We start from the raw sequence: 21,376 nt of genomic DNA, 5'->3' as shown, positions 1-21,376 counted from the left end.
GTGGAGGCCACTACTCTGCTCCATCTGGAGTGATCCTGTCCCCAGGGTGGCCTGGATACTACAAGGACTCTCTCAGCTGTGAGTGGGTCATCGAGGCGACGCCCGGACGCTCTGTCAAGATCAGTTTTGACAGGTCTGTATGACAGCACAGCAGCCAGAACCCAGACATGGAAATGACTTTCCAAAAAGTCAGAGGCTAAAATATATAACTTTTTTTCTCCCAAAGGTTGATGCTCCTTGCTTTAGACTGGGGAAATGGTTTCAAAAGTCAGATGATGTATGTAACTCAATCCACAAGTCAGATTAGACTGTATTTCAGATTTTAGATTCATGTTATAGACAAAAGTGTGTCTCTTTCAAATTGTCCATTACATTCTGTTGGGTTCTTTTGTTTGGCTGAATGGGGCTTGATACTGTATTGTATTTCAGATGTTATATTAATTACTATAGACTGCATTGTGTTTCTCTCAGTAGGCTGAAGACTGTTTAAAATGTTATTGATGTAAGAGCTCTGGGCTGGCTGATGTCGTCTGTTTTATACTGTAGAGGACTGGAGGGATGTAAGAGCTCTGGGCTGGCTGATGTCGCCTGTTTTATACTGTAGAGGACTGGAGGGATGTAAGAGCTCTGGGCTGGCTGATGTCGCCTGTTTTATACTGTAGAGGACTGGAGGGATGTAAGAGCTCTGGGCTGGCTGATGTCGCCTGTTTTATACTGTAGAGGACTGGAGGGATGTAAGAGCTCTGGGCTGGCTGATGTCGTCTGTTTTATACTGTAGAGGACTGGAGGGATGTAGAGCTCTGGGCTGGCTGATGTCGTCTGTTTTATACTGTAGAGGACTGGAGGGATGTAGAGCTCTGGGCTGGCTGATGTCGTCTGTTTTATACTGTAGAGGACTGGAGGGATGTAAGAGCTCTGGGCTGGCTGATGTTGTCTGTTTTATACTGTAGAGGACTGGAGGGATGTAGAGCTCTGGGCTGGCTGATGTCGTCTGTTTTATACTGTAGAGGACTGGAGGGATGTAGAGCTCTGGGCTGGCTGATGTCGTCTGTTTTATACTGTAGAGGACTGGAGGGATGTAGAGCTCTGGGCTGGCTGATGTCGTCTGTTTTATACTGTAGAGGACTGGAGGGCCAAAGCAGATATATGCCCTGTGAAATTAAATTGACTAATTAAATAAAGGTTCAATTAAAAAAATTAAAAAATGGTGAAAAATGATTGGAAGCAATTGCTGTGTGAAGCATTTCTGGTCAGGATGGATGGGTGGGTAGGTGGATGGACAACGGACATAAGAGGGGTGGATGGATGGATGGATGGGTGGATGGGTGTAGGAATTAATTAAGTAATGAATTAATTAATTAATTAATGAAAGAAAGAATTAACTGCTTACGGTTTCAAACCGACAAATCAGACTTATACCTGCAGACAAACCATGATACCTGTACCTTCTCATCCTCCTTTTCCTCTTCTCTCCACCTCCTCTCCTCTCCTCTCCTCTCCTCTCCTCTCCTCTCCTCTCCTCTCCTCTCCTCTCCTCTCCTCTCCTCTCCTCTCTCTCTCCTCTCCTCTCCTCTCCTCTCCTCTCCTCTCCTCTCCTCTCCTCTCCTCTCCTCTCCTCTCCTCTCTTCCTCTCTTCCTCTCTTCCTCTCCTCCTCTCCTCCTCTCCTCTCTTCCTCTCTTCCTCTCTTCCTCTCCTCTTTTCCTCTCATCTTCACTTCTCTTTCTCCTCTCCTCTCTTCTTCTCTTCTCTCCTTGTCTCTCCTCTTCCCTTCCTCTCTCCTTGTCTCTCCTCTTCCCTTTCCTCTCTCCTTATCCCTTTCCTTCCCTTTCTCCTCTCCCTTCTCTTCCCTTCCATCTGTTCTCTTTCCCTGTGTGTCAGGTTCCAGACGGAGCTCAGCTATGACTTCCTGGAGGTGCATGATGGTCCCAACCTGCTCTCGCCTCTGATTGGCTCGTTCAACGGGACCCAGGTCCCCCAGTTCCTGTTCAGCAGTAGTAACTTCATCTACCTCCTCTTCACCACCGACAACAGCAGATCCAACAGCGGCTTCAAGATCTTCTACGAGAGTGAGATAATAACAATATGTTTTTTTTTGTGGCCGTTATGACTGGTGTTCTGACAAACACATATATGGTACAAGTCTCCCATTGATATCAATTAATGAAAATAAGTTGAGACAAAAACAAGCTCTATTTCCAAACCCTTTATCTTGAGAGTTTTATTGAATTTCAATGAATGATTTATGTGAAAGTCTGAGTTGTGGATGTACAGACTTGTCTCAACTCTTAATGAGACCCTATGAGACTGGACTTGATTCATTCTAATCAAGCAGCAATCACACACACAGCTCTGATTAGTAAGGGCCACGACGGGCCCGACTTATGATGTACAGCAGGTAGACTGAGTTATATCTGTGTCGTCGTAGAGTGCAGAATAAACTGATTTCCTCGACTTCCTGTAGAATAAACTGACTTCCTGACTTCCTGTAGAATAAACTGATTTCCTGACTTCCTGTAGAATAAACTGACTTCCTGACTTCCTGTATAATAAACTGACTTCCTGACTTCCTGTAGAATAAACTGATTTCCTGACTTCCTGTAGAATAAACTGACTTCCTGACTTCCTGTAGAATAAACTGACTTCCTGACTTCCTGTAGAATAAAATGATTTCCTGACTTCCTGTAGAATAAACTGATTTCCTGACTTCCTGTAGAATAAACTGACTTCATGACTTCCTGTAGAATAAACTGATTTCCTGACTTCCTGTAGAATAAACTGACTTCCTGACTTCCTGTAGAATAAACTGATTTCCTGACTTCCTGTAGAATAAACTGACTTCCTGACTTCCTGTATAATAAACTGACTTCCTGACTTCCTGTAGAATAAACTGACTTCCTGTACTTGCTCTGGAAAGCATTTCAGCTGCTAAAATGAACAGAATGAGTGACATTTTCTCTACCATAAAATTATCTGTGGGAACCCTAGTTAGCTCAACACACTGCTATTGTAACGTGTACACTAATAAACGAGAAGCAAGTACAGGGAGTGAATTTAATAAATAAACAAACTAGGAACAAAACAATAAACACGAGTAGCGTAAGGACATGAAACAATAACGCCTGAGGAAAGAACCAGCATGCTAGCAGATACCCATAGACTTTTTGTCATTGTGCTAATGCTAGTTAGCATTGGCTTGCGAAACTACCTCTAATTTCCTTCATACTGGACAAAGAGACATAACAATGGTATTCACAAGTTCATCTGATTCTTTTTATTAGCATTTTTTTTTTATTTCACCTTTATTTAACAAGGTAGGCCAGTTGAGAACAAGTTCTCATTTACAACTGCGACCTGGCCAAGATAAAGCAAAGTAGTGCGACACAAACAACAACACAGAGTTACACATGGAATAAACAAACACACAGTTAATAACACAATAGAAGAAAAAAAAAACTCTGGGGAAGTAGATAAAATCATCATTGCCAAAATCCCTTTATATTTAAAACACATTCCATTGAGTTGTAGGTATAATGCTGTATATTTTAAATGATATGGGAAGAAAACACTAAATAAACAACAGATCAGCCAGATATGAAATATCATACAGCTGTTAGATCTAGCCAAGGCTGATCAGCCAGATATGAAATATAATACAGCTGTTAGATCTAGCCCAGGCTGATCAGCCAGATATGAAATATCATACAGCTGTTAGATCTAGCCCAGGCTGATCAGCCAGATATTAAATATCATACAGCTGTTAGATCTAGCCAAGGCTGATCAGCCAGATATGAAATATCATACAGCTGTTAGAGCTAGCCTGACCAGCCAGATATGAAATATCATACAACTGTTAGAGCTAGCCTAGGCTAATTAACATGAATTAGTCACAAACTGCTACTACTAGAATTGGTATAATTTGCTTGAAGCCCTCATGCAGTCTTTTTTAAAATAAATCATCACTGTGTGTTTATTTCATGAACGTAACTCCAACATATATTTTTGATCATTTATTTTCCTCAGCCTCCTGTGGCCTTGAAAAATGCTCACTCTGATCATGTGAAGATATTTACATACATAGCCCTGATTGGCTGATAAGGATGTTCTAGAGCCCACCCCCTTACCCAGATGAACAGCCATTGGTCTATTATAAAGAGCTCTCCTTATGACATCATAAAGTAGGCCTAACCCACCTGAACAGCTTGAAATTCCAACACATTTTATTCAAACAGCTCCTACTCAAAAAGGGAATTATCATAATTTTCGCAATTTCCAAGTATTATTTTGACCTCATAGGGTGGAAGTATAATTTTTTTTTAAAACAGTCAAATCAGGGAGGGTGTGGGGTGGGTTGGGTATATGAGGTGATTGGGGTGGGTGGTTGGGAGGCGGTTGGGGTGAGTGGACTGAGGTATGGAGGAGAGGTAGGGAGGGTTTGGGGAGTGGATGTGTTATGTAGAGGGAGGAAGGGAGGGAGGGAGGGAGGGTGGTTGGGATATGGTAAAAATGTTGTACTTACATTGATGTAATTAAAAAAAAAATTCAATAAAAAAAATATATAAAAAAACAAACATTTTTAACTGCACTGCCCCTTTAAATATTTTGACCTGAGAACTACAACAAAGACAATAGCTAAATGGAATGGAAGTTCTGTTCAGATTAAAATCAATGTGGAAATTAGAGTTGGCATTCAAAACATTCTCATTTGATTAGTTAATTAGCTAGCTAGCTAACATTAGCATAAATAGCTAGCTACTTCTGTGCAAATTATGTTTTTTTTTTTAGCTGTAATCTAAAGAAACGCCTGGGAATGTGTTTATAGTTGAACTTTTCTGTAAGTTTTTCCTTAAAATGTGTAGCTCAAAGCTGCAGATGTTTTTAGCACCACAAGAGAGACCGACTGGATCTTCAGCTGCTCGCTGCCAACTGAGCTGATACCAAGAGCACAGCAGAGCCAAGAGCACGTTGTGTGTTACGCTCAAAACGGTCCATGAGGAAACAGATACCTTTTGGGTGAAAAAAATTATGGAGATGCGATTAAATGCGCCCCCTCCTCAAAAAATGTTTAAAACAATGTACGGTGTTAAAAAATAAATGCTAAAGTTAAGGCGTTATTAACACGTTAACTTGAACAGGCCCTAATGTATAAATAATAATTTATTTTACCTTGGCTCCTACCAGTTGTGACGTTGGACACATCATCATGCATGGACCCTGGGATCCCGGTGAACGGCGTGCGGTACGGCCATGACCTGGCCATCGGGTCCACAGTGTCGTTCCAGTGTGACCAGGGATACAGGCTCAGTCATGAGGAACCACTGGTCTGTGAGACGAACCACTGGTGGAGTCATCCTCTGCCCACATGTGATGGTATGTTAGCCTCTATAACAGGGGGATTACAATCTGAACCTACAAGGTCCGGACAACTGCTGCTTTTATGTTGTACCTAATAATTAATATCACCCACCTGGTGTCCCAGGTTTAAATCAGTCCCTGATCAGAGGGAAATCACCCACCTCGTGTCCCAGGTCTAAATCAGTCCCTGATCAGAGGGGAATCACCCACCTGGTGTCCCAGGTCTAAATCAGTCCCTGATCAGAGGGGAATCACCCACCTGGTGTCCCAGGTCTAAATCAGTCCCTGATCAGAGGGGAATCACCCACCTGGTGTCCCAGGTCTAAATCAGTCCCTGATCAGAGGGGAATCACCCACCTGGTGTCCCAGGTCTAAATCAGTCCCTGATCAGAGGGGAATCACCCACCTGGTGTCCCAGGTCTAAATCAGGCCCTGATTAGAGGGGAATCACCCACCTGTCTAAATCAGTCCCTGATCAGAGGGGAATCACCCACCTGGTGTCCCAGGTCTAAATCAGTCCCTGATCAGAGGGGAATCACCCACCTGGTGTCCCAGGTCTAAATCAGTCCCTGATCAGAGGGGAATCACCCACCTGGTGTCCCAGGTCTAAATCAGTCCCGGGTAAAAAAACTGTAGAACTGGCTTCAAGGTCCAGATTGATGTGAGGGTGCTATGTTATTTATAGTGGATGGTATGTTACTAAATAGATAATTAATCTTTATTTATCATCTCAATTATGTATAGCCTTGCCCACTGCCCACATATGGTTTAGATTATAATATGTGTAATCTCTGGGTTTAGATCATAACGTGTGTAATCTAGATTAAGATATACTGGTGCAATCTGTATTCACTTTAGCCAACTCCCGCTTTAGCCAACTCCCGCTTTAGCCAACTCCCGCTTTAGCCAACACCCGCTTTAGCCAACACCCGCTTTAGCCAACTCCCGCTTTAGCCAACTCCCGCTTTAGCCAACTCCCGCTTTAGCCAACTCCCGCTTTAGCCAACTCCCGCTTTAGCCACCTTTGTCAGAATGGTTAGCTGAAGAACAGACCGATCTGGGAACAGGGTTCATATAATGGTATTCATATGGTTCAATCAACTCGTACCTTTTCACATGTGATGGTACATTACTAAAGAGATAATAATATTTTAGTTGTCGTCCCCACTTCTTACATATTTGTGTTTATTGTATAGGATAGAGAAAGAGAAGAGAGTGTGCTGAAATAGCAGTGGTCTGTATTGGTACACAGCAGTTCAACTGGTAGACCACCCTAGCAGTGGTCTGTATTGGTACACAGCAGTTCAACTGGTAGACCACCCTAGCAGTGGTCTGTATTGGTACACAGCAGTTCAACTGGTACACCACCCTAGCAGTGGTCTGTATTGGTACACAGCAGTTCAACTGGTAGACCACCCTAGCAGTGGTCTGTATTGGTACACAGCAGTTCAACTGGTACACCACCCTAGCAGTGGTCTGTATTGGTACACAGCAGTTCAACTGGTAGACCACCCTAGGCCACCAATAGATCATCAGCTTAACATGTCATCTCAATGAAGCTAGCCTGGTCCCATCTGGATGTGTCATCTCAATGAAGCTAGCCTGGTCCCATCTGGATGTGTCATCTCAATGAAGCTAGCCTGGTCCCATCTGGATGTGTCATCTCAATGAAGCTAGCCTGGTCCCATCTGGATGTGTCATCTCAATGAAGCTAGCCTGGTCCCATCTGGATGTGTCATCTCAATGAAGCTAGCCTGGTCCCATCTGGATGTGTCATCTCAATGAAGCTAGCCTGGTCCCATCTGGATGTGTCATCTCAATGAAGCTAGCCTGGTCCCATCTGGATGTGTCATCTCAATGAAGCTAGCCTGGTCCCATCTGGATGTGCTCCAGCCAACTCCTCTCTGCTGTGTTTGTTCCTTTGAATGCCAAACATGTAACCTTCTCTCCAGCATGGCATGACAACCATATTCAGACCAATCTGCTGCACATACAGATCTGGGCCCAGGGTTTAAGGATATTTATACGGTTCACCCAACACCTACTGGGTAGGGATTCCATTTTAATGTCACACCCTGGCACTATTCCTGCTGATGCTATACTTATGTCCTTGAATTAATAAACAGTCACTTTTCTTGTTTTCCAGAAATGCACCAAGGAACTTTTAAATATTCCAGTGGCGTATTTGGTAGATGATCCCAGTCACCACACCTGCACAGGGACGATGTACTAGAGAGAAAGGGTGGGAGGAGGTTGGCAGGGGTAGAGTCATAGGGCTTGATGTACTAACACATGCTATACTGTACTGTAGTGTGATACTGTATTATCTATAAGGCCCGCTACACTTTACATCAAATAGTACATGATATAGAGGCAGAGTCTTCCAGTCACTCACCTCTCTACTGGGACAATATAATAGACAGTTAGTTAGTAGAGTCTTCCAGTAGGATGGTAGGGGGTTAGGAGGTAGGATGGTAGGGGAAAGGAGGTAGGATGGTAGGGTTTAGGGGTTAGGAGGTAGGATGGTAGGGTTTAGGGGTTAGGAGGTAGGATGGTAGGGAATTAGGAGGTAGGATGGTAGGGTTTAGGGGTTAGGAGGTAGGATGGTAGGGTTTAGGGGGTTAGGAGGTAGGATGGTAGGGGATTAGGAGTTAGGATGGTAGAGGGTTAGGAGGTAGGATGGTAGGATGGTAGGGGGGTAGGATGGTAGGGGGATAGGAGGTAGGATGGTAGGGGATAGGAGGTAGGATGGTAGGATGGTAGGGGTTTAGGGGGTAGGATGGTAGGGTTTAGGGGTTAGGAGGTAGGATGTAGGGGGATAGGGGGTTAGGAGGTAGGATGTAGGGGGATAGGAGGTAGGATAGTAGGATGGTAGGGTTTAGGGGTTAGGGGTAGGATGGTAGGGGGTAGGAGGTAGGATGGTAGGATGGTAGGGGTAGGATGGTAGGGGGATAGGAGGTAGGATGGTAGGATGGTAAGGGGTTAGGAGGTAGGATGGTAGGGTGTTAAGACGTAGGATGGCAAAGTGTTAGGAGGTAGGATGGTAGGGTGTTAGGGGAAAGGAGGTAGGATGGTAGGGTGTTAGGAGGTAGGATGGTAGGGTGTTAGGAGGTAGGATGGTAGGGTGTTAGGAGGTAGGAGTTAGGATGGTAGGGTTTAGGGGTAGGATGGTAGAGGGTTCGGGTAGATGTTGCTACTGAGGGTGGAGAGTGTAGGGGGTAAGGGTAGATGTTACTGAGGGTGGAGAGTGTAGGGGGTAAGGGTAGATGTTGTTACTGAGGGTGGAGAGTGTAGGGGGTAAGGGTAGATGTTGTTACTGAGGGTGGAGAGTGTAGGGGGTAAGGGTAGATGTTACTGAGGGTGGAGAGTGTAGGGGGTAAGGGTAGATGTTACTGAGGGTGGAGAGTGTAGGGGGTAAGGGTAGATATTGTTACTGAGGGTGGAGAGTGTAGGGGGTAAGGGTAGATGTTACTGAGGGTGGAGAGTGTAGGGGGTAAGGGTAGATGTTACTGAGGGTGGAGAGTGTAGGGGGTAAGGGTAGATGTTGTTACTGAGGGTGGAGAGTGTAGGGGGTAAGGGTAGATGTTACTGAGGGTGGAGAGTGTAGGGGGTAAGGGTAGATGTTGTTACTGAGGGTGGAGAGTGTAGGGGGTAAGGGTAGATGTTACTGAGGGTGGAGAGTGTAGGGGGTAAGGGTAGATGTTGTTACTGAGGGTGGAGAGTGTAGGGGGTAAGGGTAGATGTTACTGAGGGTGGAGAGTGTAGGGGGTAAGGGTAGATGTTGTTACTGAGGGTGGAGAGTGTAGGGGGTAAGGGTAGATGTTGTTACTGAGGGTGGAGAGTGTAGGGGGTAAGGGTAGATGTTACTGAGGGTGGAGAGTGTAGGGGGTAAGGGTAGATGTTGTTACTGAGGGTGGAGAGTGTAGGGGGTAAGGGTAGATGTTGTTACTGAGGGTGGAGAGTGTAGGGGGTAAGGGTAGATGTTACTGAGGGTGGAGAGTGTAGGGGGTAAGGGTAGATGTTGTTACTGAGGGTGGAGAGTGTAGGGGGTAAGGGTAGATGTTGACTGAGGGTGGAGAGTGTAGGGGGTAAGGGTAGATGTTGTTACTGACTGTGGAGAGTGTAGGGGGTAAGGGTAGATGTTACTGAGGGTGGAGAGTGTAGGGGGTAAGGGTAGATGTTGTTACTGAGGGTGGAGAGTGTAGGGGGTAAGGGTAGATGTTACTGAGGGTGGAGAGTGTAAGGGGTAAGTGTAGATGTTACTGAGGGTGGAGAGTGTAGGGGGTAAGGGTAGATGTTGTTACTGAGGGTGGAGAGTGTAGGGGGTAAGGGTAGATGTTACTGAGGGTGGAGAGTGTAGGGGGTAAGGGTAGATGTTGTTACTGAGGGTGGAGAGTGTAGGGGGTAAGGATAGATGTTGTTACTGAGGGTGAACTCATATACTAATGTACTAGTATGTATGAAATGTATCCATTCACTATTGTAAGTCGCTCTGGATAAGAGCGTCTGCTAAATGACTAAAATGTAAAATGTACTAGTGGAGTCTCTCTAATATCCCTCTACAGCTGCACATCAAGGCAGCCAATACAGTACTCCTGCCTGAGTCCAGGTGTGCCAGACACAAACCCACAAGCCTTGCCAAGTAACACTAGGCTCATGTCTTATTAATGACTTTATGTAAGTTCGGCTCATTAATTAAATATTTGATATAATTTTAGGAGGTAGGGTTTGATTCAGTGTCGCTTGCCTGGAGAGACTCGTGTGTATCGCAAACGGCACCCTTATTCCCTTCCCTGTAGTGCACTACTTTTAAGCAGGACCCATAGGGGTAGTGCACTTACCATTTGGGATAGAGCTGAGGCCTCTAGGGTAGTGACTGCAGCTGTACAGCTCCAGGCATCATTATCATCCTCCAAAAACACTGCCTGGCATTCATTGGCATTCATTACTTAGAAAACATGTACTCTAGCCACCAAGTTCAACTTCAAATATTTGCCTGCCAGATGATGTGTTTCTGGAGGGCATCTGCATAATGCCAGCAGCCTGGCCGGGTTTACAAAAACAAAAAAAGAAAAGAAAACATATTTAAAAAAATATATATATATTTTAAATTGTCATATTTGCCAAGTATTGTCCTTTAAAGAACATATGACCTTTTACACTGATAACAATACAATGACAGTCGGTAGAAAGCTGGTGGCTGGTGAACAATGGCTAATTAATCTGGATAAACTTTCAACTGGCTCTGACATTAACACCTTGGCCCAGTCGCCATTGAGAGGAGACTTTATCTCATTAACTTTGCTGTGGGGAGATAAAGAGCTCAGCAGTAGATGATGTCACTAAGGAAGACATGCACAGGATCATATTGATGATGTCACTAAGGAAGACACGCACAGGATCATATTGATGATGTCACTAAGGAAGACACGCACAGGATCATATTGATGATGTCACTAAGGAAGACATGCAAAATGTGTAGCTCATTTTGTAGAGCATGGTGCTTACAACACTAAGGGTTGTGGGTTTGATTCCTGTTGACCAACCATACAAAAGTGGGTTTGATTCCTGTTGACCAACCATACAAAAGTGGGTTTGATTCCTGTTGACCAGCCATACAAAAGTGGGTTTGATTCCTGTTGACCAGCCATACAAAAGTGGGTTTGATTCCTGTTGACCAACCATACAAAAGTGGGTTTGATTCCTGTTGACCAGCCATACAAAAGTGGGTTTGATTCCTGTTGACCAACCATACAAAAGTGGGTTTGATTCCTGTTGACCAACCATACAAAAGTGGGTTTGATTCCTGTTGACCAACCATACAAAAGTGGGTTTGATTCCTGTTGACCAACCATACAAAAGTGGGTTTGATTCCTGTTGACCAACCATACAAATGTGGGTTTGATTCCTGTTGACCAACCATACAAAAAAAATGTTGGATAACAGTGTTCGCTAAATTCCATATATTATAGATGATGTATGTCAATAGTGGAGCATGAGAAGGATCATAGCATTAAGTTGACTAGTATTAGCATTGTGTATTAGCATCAGGCTAGCATTAGCATTGTATATTAGCGTCAGGCTTGCATTAGCATTGTGTATTAGCATCAGGCTAGCATTAGCATAGTATATTAGCGTCAGGCTAGCATTAGCATTGTGTATTAGCATCAGGCTAGCATTAGCATTGTGTATTTAGCACCAGGCTAGCATTAGTATTGTGTATTAGCATCAGGCTAGCATTAGCATTGTCTATTAGCATAATTGTCTCTCGTCATTCTCCAGCATCGTGCGGTGGGGACGTGAGAGGACCTGGTGGTATCATTCTGTCTCCTGGATATCCAGAACTCTACCCTAACTCTCTAAACTGCACCTGGACGGTGGAGGTCGGACATGGGAAAGGTAAGAAAGTAAAGAATATCCGGTCCTTAACCCAAAGCCCTTTTTTATACAAATGGACCTACAGAACTATGACAAGTGTGACAGTATTACGTGTATGCCTCTATTAAAATTTACATTTTTATTTTATTTAACTAAGCAAGTCAGTTAACAACAAATTCTTATTTATAATGACAGCCTAGGAACAGTGGGTTAACTGCTGTGTTCAGGAGCAGAACGACTGATTTTTACCTTGTCAGCTCGGGGATTCGATCTAGCAACCATTCAGTTACTGGCCCAACGCTCTAACCACTAGGCTACTCTACCGTCCCTCCACTCTAACCACTAGGCTACCTGCCGTCCCTCCACTCTAACCACTAGGCTACCTGCCGTCCCTCCACTCTAACCGCTAGGCTACTCTACCGTCCCTCCACTCTAACCACTAGGCTACCTGTCGTCCCTCCACTCTAACCACTAGGCTACTCTACCGTCCCTCCACTCTAACCACTAGGCTACCTGCCGTCCCTCCACTCTAACCACTAGGCTACTCTACCGTCCCTCCACTCTAGCCACTAGGCTACCCTGCCATCCCTCCACTCTAACCATTAGTTTACCTGCCGTCCCTCCACTCTAACCACTAGGCTACCCTGCCGTCCCTCCACTCTAACCACTAGGCTACCTGCCATCCCTCCACTCTAACCACTAGGCTACCCTGCCATCCCTCCACTCTAACCACTAGGCTACTCTACCGTCCCTCCACTCTAACCACTAGGCTACCCTGCCATCCTTCCACTCTAACCACTAGGCTACCTGCCATCCCTCCACTCTAACCACTAGGCTACCTGCCGTCCCTCCACTCTAACCACTAGGCTACCTGCCGTCCCTCCACTCTAACCACTAGGCTACCTGCCATCCCTCCACTCTAACCACTAGGCTACTCTACCGTCCCTCCACTCTAACCACTAGGCTACCTGCCATCCCTCCACTCTAACCACTAGGCTACTCTACCGTCCCTCCACTCTAACCACTAGGCTACCCTGCCATCCCTCCGCTCTAACCAGTAGGCTACTCTACCGTCCCTCCACTCTAACCACTAGGCTACCCTGCCATCCCTCCGCTCTAACCAGTAGGCTACTCTACCGTCCCTCCACTCTAACCACTAGGCTACCCTGCCATCCCTCCGCTCTAACCAGTAGGCTACTCTACCGTCCCTCCACTCTAACCACTAGGCTACTCTACCGTCCCTCCACTCTAACCACTAGGCTACCCTGCCATCCCTCCACTCTAACCACTAGGCTACCTGCCATCCCTCCACTCTAACCACTAGGCTACTCTACCGTCCCTCCACTCTAACCACTAGGCTACCTGCCATCCCTCCGCTCTAACCAGTAGGCTACCTGCCTAAATCTGTTGTATCAGATTTCACCATTCGAAGAGCTTTAAAAGTCAGAAATGTTAATGCCATCCCAATCTGATGATCTGATTTTTCTTCTTCTTCTCTCTGTTCTGCTCTGTTCAGGGGTCCAGTTCATGTTCCATTCCTTCCACTTGGAAGATCACCACGACTACCTTCTGATCACTGAGAACGGCAGCTTCGTCGTGCCTTTAGCTCGCCTCACCGGCTCCGAGCTCCCAGCGCCCATCAACGCAGGCCTCTACGGGAACTACAAGGCTCAGCTTCGCTTCATCTCAGACTTCTCTATTTCCTTTCAAGGATTCAACATCTCTTTCTCAGGTAAGAGAGGAGAGAGAGATAGGGGAGGGGAGGAAGGGAGAAGGATAGAGAGAGGAAGGGAGGGAGGGAGGGAGGGAGGGGGGTGAAGGGAAAGCGAGAGAGAGAGAGAGAGAGAGAGAGAGAGAGAGAGAGAGAGAGAGAGAGAGAGAGAGAGAGAGAGAGAGAGAGAGAGAGAGAGAGAGAGAGAGAGAGAGAGAGAGAGAGAGAGAGAGAGAGAGAGAGAGAGAGAGAGAGAGTTGGAGGGAGGGAGGGAGGGAGGGAGGGAGGGAGGGAGGGAGGGAGGGAGGGAGGGAGGGAGGGAGGGAGGGGTGAAGGGAAAGCGAGAGAGAGAGAGAGAGAGAGAGAGAGAGAGTTAGAGAGTTAGAGAGAGTTAGAGAGAGAGAGAGAGAGAGAGAGGGAGGGAGGGAGGGAGGGAGGGAGGGAGGAGGGAGGGAGGGAGGGAGGGAGGGAGGATAGGGAGGGGTGAAGGGAAAGCGAGAGTTAGAGAGAGAGAGTTGGAGGGAGGGAGGGAGGGAGGGAGGGAGGGAGGGAGGGAGGGAGGGAGGGAGGGAGGGAGGGGTGAAGGGAAAGCGAGAGAGAGAGAGAGAGAGAGAGAGAGTTAGAGAGTTAGAGAGTTAGAGAGAGTTAGAGAGAGAGAGATGGGAGAGAGGAGGGAGGGAGGGAGGGAGGGACGGAGGGAGGGAGGGAGGGAGGGAGGGAGGGAGGGAGGGAGGGAGGGAGGGAGGAGGAGGGAGGATAGGGAGGGGTGAAGGGAAAGCGAGAGTTAGAGAGAGAGAGTTAGAGAGAGAGAGTTAGAGAGAGTTATAGAGAAAGAGTTAGAGAGAGAGAGAGAGTTAGAGAGAGAGAGAGAGAGAGAGCGATTGAGAGTTTCTACATTCATTCAGTGATGAGATCAGAAGAGTTAAGATCTTGGTAAAGCACATAGAGTAACATGTACTGAAGGGAGAGCCATTTATCAGTGAGGGCTAGAGCAGGCTTAAGGCTGGACTGAAGCTCTGAGACTGATGATTCAGGATGGATCAATATTGTAAACCAAGGTCAAGTACAAGGAGCCTGTCAGAGATGGGGTGCATCCCAAATGTTACCTTGTTCCATATGTGGTCCACTACATTAGACCAGGGTCAATAGGGGATGTGGTCCACTACATTAGACCAGGGTCAATAGGGGATGTGTTCCACTACATTAGACCAGGGTCAATAGGGGATGTGGTCCACTACATTAGACCAGGGTCGATAGGGGATGTGGTCCACTACATTAGACCAAGGTCAATAGGGGATGTGGTCCACTACATTAGACCAGGGTCAATAGGGGATGTGTTCCACTACATTAGACCAGGGTCAATAGGGGATGTGGTCCACTACATTAGACCAGGGTCAATAGGGGATGTGGTCCACTACATTAGACCAGGGTCAATAGGGGATGTGGTCCACTACATTAGACCAAGGTCAATAGGGGATGTGGTCCACCACATTAGACCAGGGTCAATAGGGGATGTGGTCCACTACATTAGACCAGGGTCAATAGGGGATGTGGTCCACTACATTAGACCAGGGTCAATAGGGGATGTGGTCCACTACATTAGACCAGGGTCAATAGGTGATGTGGTCCACTACTTTAGACCAGGGTCAATAGGGGATGTGGTCCACTACATTAGACCAGGGTCAATAGGGGATGTGGTCCACTACATTAGACCAGGGTCAATAGGGGATGTGTTCCACTACATTAGACCAGGGTCAATAGGGGATGTGGTCCACTACATTAGACCAGGGTCAATAGGGGATGTGTTCCACTACATTAGACCAGGGTCAATAGGTGATGTGTTCCACTACATTAGACCAGGGTCAATAGGGGATGTGTTCCACTACTTTAGACCAGGGTCAATAGGGGATGTGGTCCACTACATTAGACCAGGGTCAATAGGGGATGTGGTCCACTACATTAGACCAGGGTCAATAGGGGATGTGGTCCACTACATTAGACCAGGGTCAATAGGGGATGTGGTCCACTACATTAGACCAGGGTCAATAGGGGATGTGTTCCACTACATTAGACCAGGGTCAATAGGGGATGTGGTCCACTACATTATACCAGGGTCAATAGGGGATGTGGTCCACTACATTAGACCAGGGTCAATAGGGGATGTGGTCCACTACATTAGACCAGGGTCAATAGGGGATGTGGTCCACTACATTAGACCAAGGTCAATAGGGGATGTGTTCCACTACATTAGACCAGGGTCAATAGGGGATGTGGTCCACTACATTAGACCAGGGTCAATAGGGGATGTGGTCCACTACATTAGACCAGGGTCAATAGGGGATGTGGTCCACTACATTAGACCAGGGTCAATAGGGGATGTGGTCACACACTTGTTAAATTAACGTTGTTTCCACATCATTTCAATGAAATTGAGTTGAACCAACGTGGACTAGATGTTGAATTGTTTTCTGAGCCCAGTGGGCAGGGAACAGGGTGTAATTTGGGATGCGCCCATCATGAAGGCTGTCCAGGTGAATCTCCTGAGGAGATGACTGCTAATGACCCAAATGGCACCCTATTCCCTATGTAGTGCACTACCTCACGGCCCATAGGGCTCTGCTGAAAAGTAGTGCACTACATAGGGAATAGGGGGGCATTTTCAATGCAACCATCAAGCAGGCTGTCCTGGGGAATATCCTGAGGAGAGGACTGTAGTCTGTCTGTTGGTCTGTCAGAGTGAATGGGACTAACTTCTGCTTTATCAGAGTGAATGGGACTAACTTCTGCTTTAAGAGAGTTAATGGGACTAACTTCTGCTTTATCAGAGTTAATGGGACTAACTTCTGCTTTATCAGAGTTAATGGGACTAACTTCTGCTTTATCAGAGTTAATGGGACTAACTTCTGCTTTATCAGAGTTAATGGGACTAACTTCTGCTCTATCAGAGTTAATGGGACTAACTTCTGCTTTATCAGAGTTAATAGGACTAACTTCTGTTCTATCAGAGTTAAGGGGACTAACTTCTGTTCTTTCAGAGTTAATGGGATTTACTTCTGCTCTATCAGAGTTAATGGGACTAACTTCTGCTCTATCAGAGTTAATGGGACTAACTTCTGTTTAATCAGAGTTAATGGGACTAACTTCTGTTCTATCAGAGTTAATGGGACTAACTTCTGTTCTATCAGAGTTAATGGGACTAACTTCTGTTCTATCAGAGTTAATGGGACTAACTTCTGTTCTATCAGAGTTAATGGGACTAACTTCTGCTTTATCAGAGTTAATGGGACTAACTTCTGCTCTATCAGAGTTTATAGGACTAACTTCTGCTTTTTCAGAGTGAAAGGGACTAACTTCTGCTCTATCAGAGTTAATGAGACTAACTTCTGCTTTATCAGAGTGAATGGGACTAACTTCTGCTTTATCAGAGTGAATGGGACTAACTTCTGCTTTATCAGAGTGAATGGGACTAACTTCTGCTTTATCAGAGTTAATGGGACTAACTTATGTTCTATCAGAGTTAATGGGACTAACTTCTGCTTTATCAGAGTGAATGGGACTAACTTCTGCTCTATCAGAGTTAATGGGACTAACTTATGTTCTATCAGAGTTAATGGGAATAACTTCTGCTTTATCAGAGTGAATGGGACTAACTTCTGCTTTATCAGAGTTAATGGGACTAACTTCTGCTCTATCAGAGTTAATGGGACTAACTTCTGCTTTATCAGAGTGAATGGGACTAACTTCTGCTTTATCAGAGTGAATGGGACTAACTTCTGCTCTATCAGAGTTAATGGGACTAACTTCTGCTTTATCAGAGTTAATGGGACTAACTTCTGCTTTATCAGAGTGAATGGGACTAACTTCTGCTTTATCAGAGTTAATGGGACTAACTTCTGCTTTAAGAGAGTTAATGGGACTAACTTCTGCTTTAAGAGAGTTAATGGGACTAACTTCTGCTTTATCAGAGTTAATGGGACTAACTTCTGCTTTATCAGAGTTAATGGGACTAACTTCTGCTTTATCAGAGTTAATGGGACTAACTTCTGCTTTATCAGAGTTAATGGGACTAACTTCTGCTCTATCAGAGTTAATGGGACTAACTTCTGCTTTATCAGAGTTAATAGGACTAACTTCTGTTCTATCAGAGTTAAGGGGACTAACTTCTGTTCTTTCAGAGTTAATGGGATTTACTTCTGCTCTATCAGAGTTAATGGGACTAACTTCTGCTCTATCAGAGTTAATGGGACTAACTTCTGTTTAATCAGAGTTAATGGGACTAACTTCTGTTCTATCAGAGTTAATGGGACTAACTTCTGTTCTATCAGAGTTAATGGGACTAACTTCTGTTCTATCAGAGTTAATGGGACTAACTTCTGTTTAATCAGAGTTAATGGGACTAACTTCTGTTCTATCAGAGTTAATGGGACTAACTTCTGTTCCATCAGAGTTAATGGGACTGGAGATATTACGACTAGAGAGATACAGACTACAGAGATACAGACTACAGAGATTGAGAGATACAGGCTAGTGGTATACAGACTAAGATAGAGACTAGAGAGATACAGACTAGAGAGATGGAGACTAGAGAGATACAGACTAGAGAGATACAGACTAGAGAGATAGAGACTAGAGAGACTTTAGTGATAGAGACTAGTGATAGAGAGATAGAGACTAGAGAGATGCAGACTAGAGAGATAGCGAGATACAGACTAGAGGGATAGAGATAGAGAGATACAGACTATTGATATACAGACTTGAGAGATAGAGACTTGAGAGATAGAGACTTGAGAGATAGAGACTAGAGAGATACAGACTAGAGAGATACAGACTAGAGAGATACAGACTAGAGAGATACAGACTAGAGAGATAGAGAGATAGTGACTAGAGAGATACAGAGATACAGATTAGATGGTACTAACTTCTTCTCTATCAGAGTTAATGGGACTAACTTCTGCTATTGAAACAGCCTGGCTAAATGTTTGCCTCCTGCTCATCAGAGGGAAGAGTAACTTGGTGCAGCAACTCATGACTATTCATGGTCTTACCCCAAGAGTGTGTTCTGTGTGCATACTGTAATTATCATCTATAGATTGTCCTGCTTATAATTCCTGCCCACTACCTTTTATTAACCTTTGATTAGATTGACTGGTTTAGGTAATGTAGCCACCAGCGTCAGAGCTTTTGTTCAGCAGAGTTGAACGAGCGATGTCCTTATGGGTTTCCCACTTTTCCCTTTCCCTTCCTTTCACCATGTTGTTCCTTGTTATTAACCCCCCCAAATGACTTCCCCTCTTTCCTAATTCATCTTTCCTCGCTTCCTCTCTCCTCGGGACCCCAAACTGCATTGGAGGAGGAGATCCGTGGTCTCCTCACCTCAGACTTCCTTCTCCAATGTGTTTTAGAGAAGGAATTCAAGGAGAGAGGATGTGATGAATCAAGGAAAGATGACTTTTTGTTGTTGTTGTTGAGAAAGACCCTGTGTTGTTTGGTTGTTTCCTCAGAGTATAATCTGGAGCCGTGCGAGGACCCCGGGACCCCCAGGTTTGGCTGGCACACAGGCATCAGCTTTGGCATCGGAGACTCGCTGGTTTTCTCCTGCAATACGGGCTATCGCCTGAAGGGGGCGAGGGAGATCTGGTGCCTGGGAGGCGGACGCCGCATGTGGAGTGCCCCTCTGCCAAGGTGTGTGGGTACGTGGCCAGCTGCTTTCATTTGCTTATTGGCTCTGTGTGGACTGTCTATTTATAGCAGAGGAGAAAGGTGGACAACAGGAGGAATGGATAGCTACTGTATTCTGTATATGGCTCTAGGTATACGGTCTCAGACAGGGTCCTCGATCCTGCTTCAGTCTCTAGGTATACGGTCTCAGACAGGGTCCTCGATCCTGCTTCAGTCTCTCTAGTCTCTAGGTATACGGTCTCAGACAGGGTCCTCGATCCTGCTTCAGTCTCTCTAGTCTCTAGGTATACGGTCTCAGACAGTGTCCTCGATCCTGCTTCAGTCTCTCTAGTCTCGAGGTATACGGTCTCAGACAGTGTCCTCGATCCTGCTTCAGTCTCTCTAGTCTCTAGGTATACGGTCTCAGACAGTGTCCTCGATCCTGCTACAGTCTCTCTAGTCTCTAGGTATACGGTCTCAGACAGTGTCCTCGATCCTGCTTCAGTCTCTCTAGTCTCTAGGTATACGGTCTCAGACAGTGTCCTCGATCCTTCTTCAGTCTCTCTAGTCTCTAGGTATACGGTCTCAGACAGGGTCCTCGATCCTGCTTCATCTCTATTGGCTCTGCTAGGTATACAAGTGTCTTTCAGAGGGTGGACACAATGGATAGCTACTGTATTCTGTATATGTCTCTAGGTATACGGTCTCAGACAGTGTCCTCGATCCTGCTTCAGTCTCTCTAGTCTCTAGGTATACGGTCTCAGACAGTGTCCTCGATCCTGCTTCAGTCTCTCTAGTCTCTAGGTATACGGTCTCAGACAGTGTCCTCGATCCTGCTTCAGTCTCTCTAGTCTCTAGGTATACGGTCTCAGACAGTGTCCTCGATCCTGCTTCAGTCTCTCTAGTCTCTAGGTATACGGTCTCAGACAGTGTCCTCGATCCTGCTTCAGTCTCTCTAGTCTCTAGGTATACGGTCTCAGACAGTGTCCTCGATCCTGCTACAGTCTCTCTAGTCTCTAGGTATACGGTCTCAGACAGTGTCCTCGATCCTGCTTCAGTCTCTCTAGTCTCTAGGTATACGGTCTCGGACAGTGTCCTCGATCCTGCTTCAGTCTCTCTAGTCTCTAGGTATACGGTCTCAGACAGTGTCCTCGATCCTGCTTCAGTCTCTCTAGTCTCTAGGTATACGGTCTCAGACAGTGTCCTCGATCCTGCTTCAGTCTCTCTAGTCTCTAGGTATACGGTCTCAGACAGTGTCCTCGATCCTGCTTCAGTCTCTCTAGTCTCTAGGTATACGGTCTCAGACAGTGTCCTCGATCCTGCTTCAGTCTCTCTAGTCTCTAGGTATACGGTCTCAGACAGTGTCCTCGATCCTGCTTCAGTCTCTCTAGTCTCTAGGTATACGGTCTCAGACAGTGTCCTCGATCCTGCTTCAGTCTCTCTAGTCTCTAGGTATACGGTCTCAGACAGTGTCCTCGATCCTGCTTCAGTCTCTCTAGTCTCTAGGTATACGGTCTCAGACAGTGTCCTCGATCCTGCTTCAGTCTCTCTAGTCTCTAGGTATACGGTCTCAGACAGTGTCCTCGATCCTGCTTCAGTCTCTCTAGTCTCTAGGTATACGGTCTCAGACAGTGTCCTCGATCCTGCTTCAGTCTCTCTAGTCTCTAGGTATACGGTCTCAGACAGTGTCCTCGATCCTGCTTCAGTCTCTCTAGTCTCTAGGTATACGGTCTCAGACAGTGTCCTCGATCCTGCTTCAGTCTCTCTAGTCTCTAGGTATACGGTCTCAGACAGTGTCCTCGATCCTGCTTCAGTCTCTCTAGTCTCTAGGTATACGGTCTCAGACAGTGTCCTCGATCCTGCTTCAGTCTCTCTAGTCTCTAGGTATACGGTCTCGGACAGTGTCCTCGATCCTGCTTCAGTCTCTCTAGTCTCTAGGTATACGGTCTCAGACAGTGTCCTCGATCCTGCTTCAGTCTCTCTAGTCTCTAGGTATACGGTCTCAGACAGTGTCCTCGATCCTGCTTCAGTCTCTCTAGTCTCTAGGTATACGGTCTCAGACAGTGTCCTCGATCCTGCTTCAGTCTCTCTAGTCTCTAGGTATACGGTCTCAGACAGTGTCCTCGATCCTGCTTCAGTCTCTCTAGTCTCTAGGTATACGGTCTCAGACAGTGTCCTCGATCCTGCTTCAGTCTCTCTAGTCTCTAGGTATACGGTCTCAGACAGTGTCCTCGATCCTGCTTCAGTCTCTCTAGTCTCCTAGGTATACGGTCTCT

The 21,376-nt window shown here is 45.9% G+C and overlaps 1 protein-coding gene across 1 annotated transcript in view; it reads left to right on the top strand.

Moving 5' to 3' along the window:
- LOC106596047 (CUB and sushi domain-containing protein 3) overlaps nt 1–21,376 on the top strand; it is a gene marked incomplete at its 3' end in the record, with an annotated part of 128,404 nt that overhangs the window by 50,327 nt on the left and 56,701 nt on the right. The window contains 6 exon segments of the mRNA XM_045713850.1: nt 1–133; nt 1,880–2,067; nt 5,180–5,368; nt 11,636–11,752; nt 13,248–13,463; nt 18,944–19,132. The exon segment at nt 1–133 is cut by the window's left edge and continues 6 nt beyond it. Of these exon segments, the coding sequence (XP_045569806.1) occupies nt 1–133; nt 1,880–2,067; nt 5,180–5,368; nt 11,636–11,752; nt 13,248–13,463; nt 18,944–19,132 (1,032 nt within the window).

The sequence above is a fragment of the Salmo salar genome, unplaced genomic scaffold (genome assembly GCF_905237065.1).
Source record: "Salmo salar unplaced genomic scaffold, Ssal_v3.1, whole genome shotgun sequence".
Classification (NCBI taxonomy): Eukaryota; Metazoa; Chordata; class Actinopteri; order Salmoniformes; family Salmonidae; genus Salmo; species Salmo salar.
Note: the sequence above shows the minus strand (reverse complement) of the source record. Positions and strands in the feature narration are given on the sequence as shown.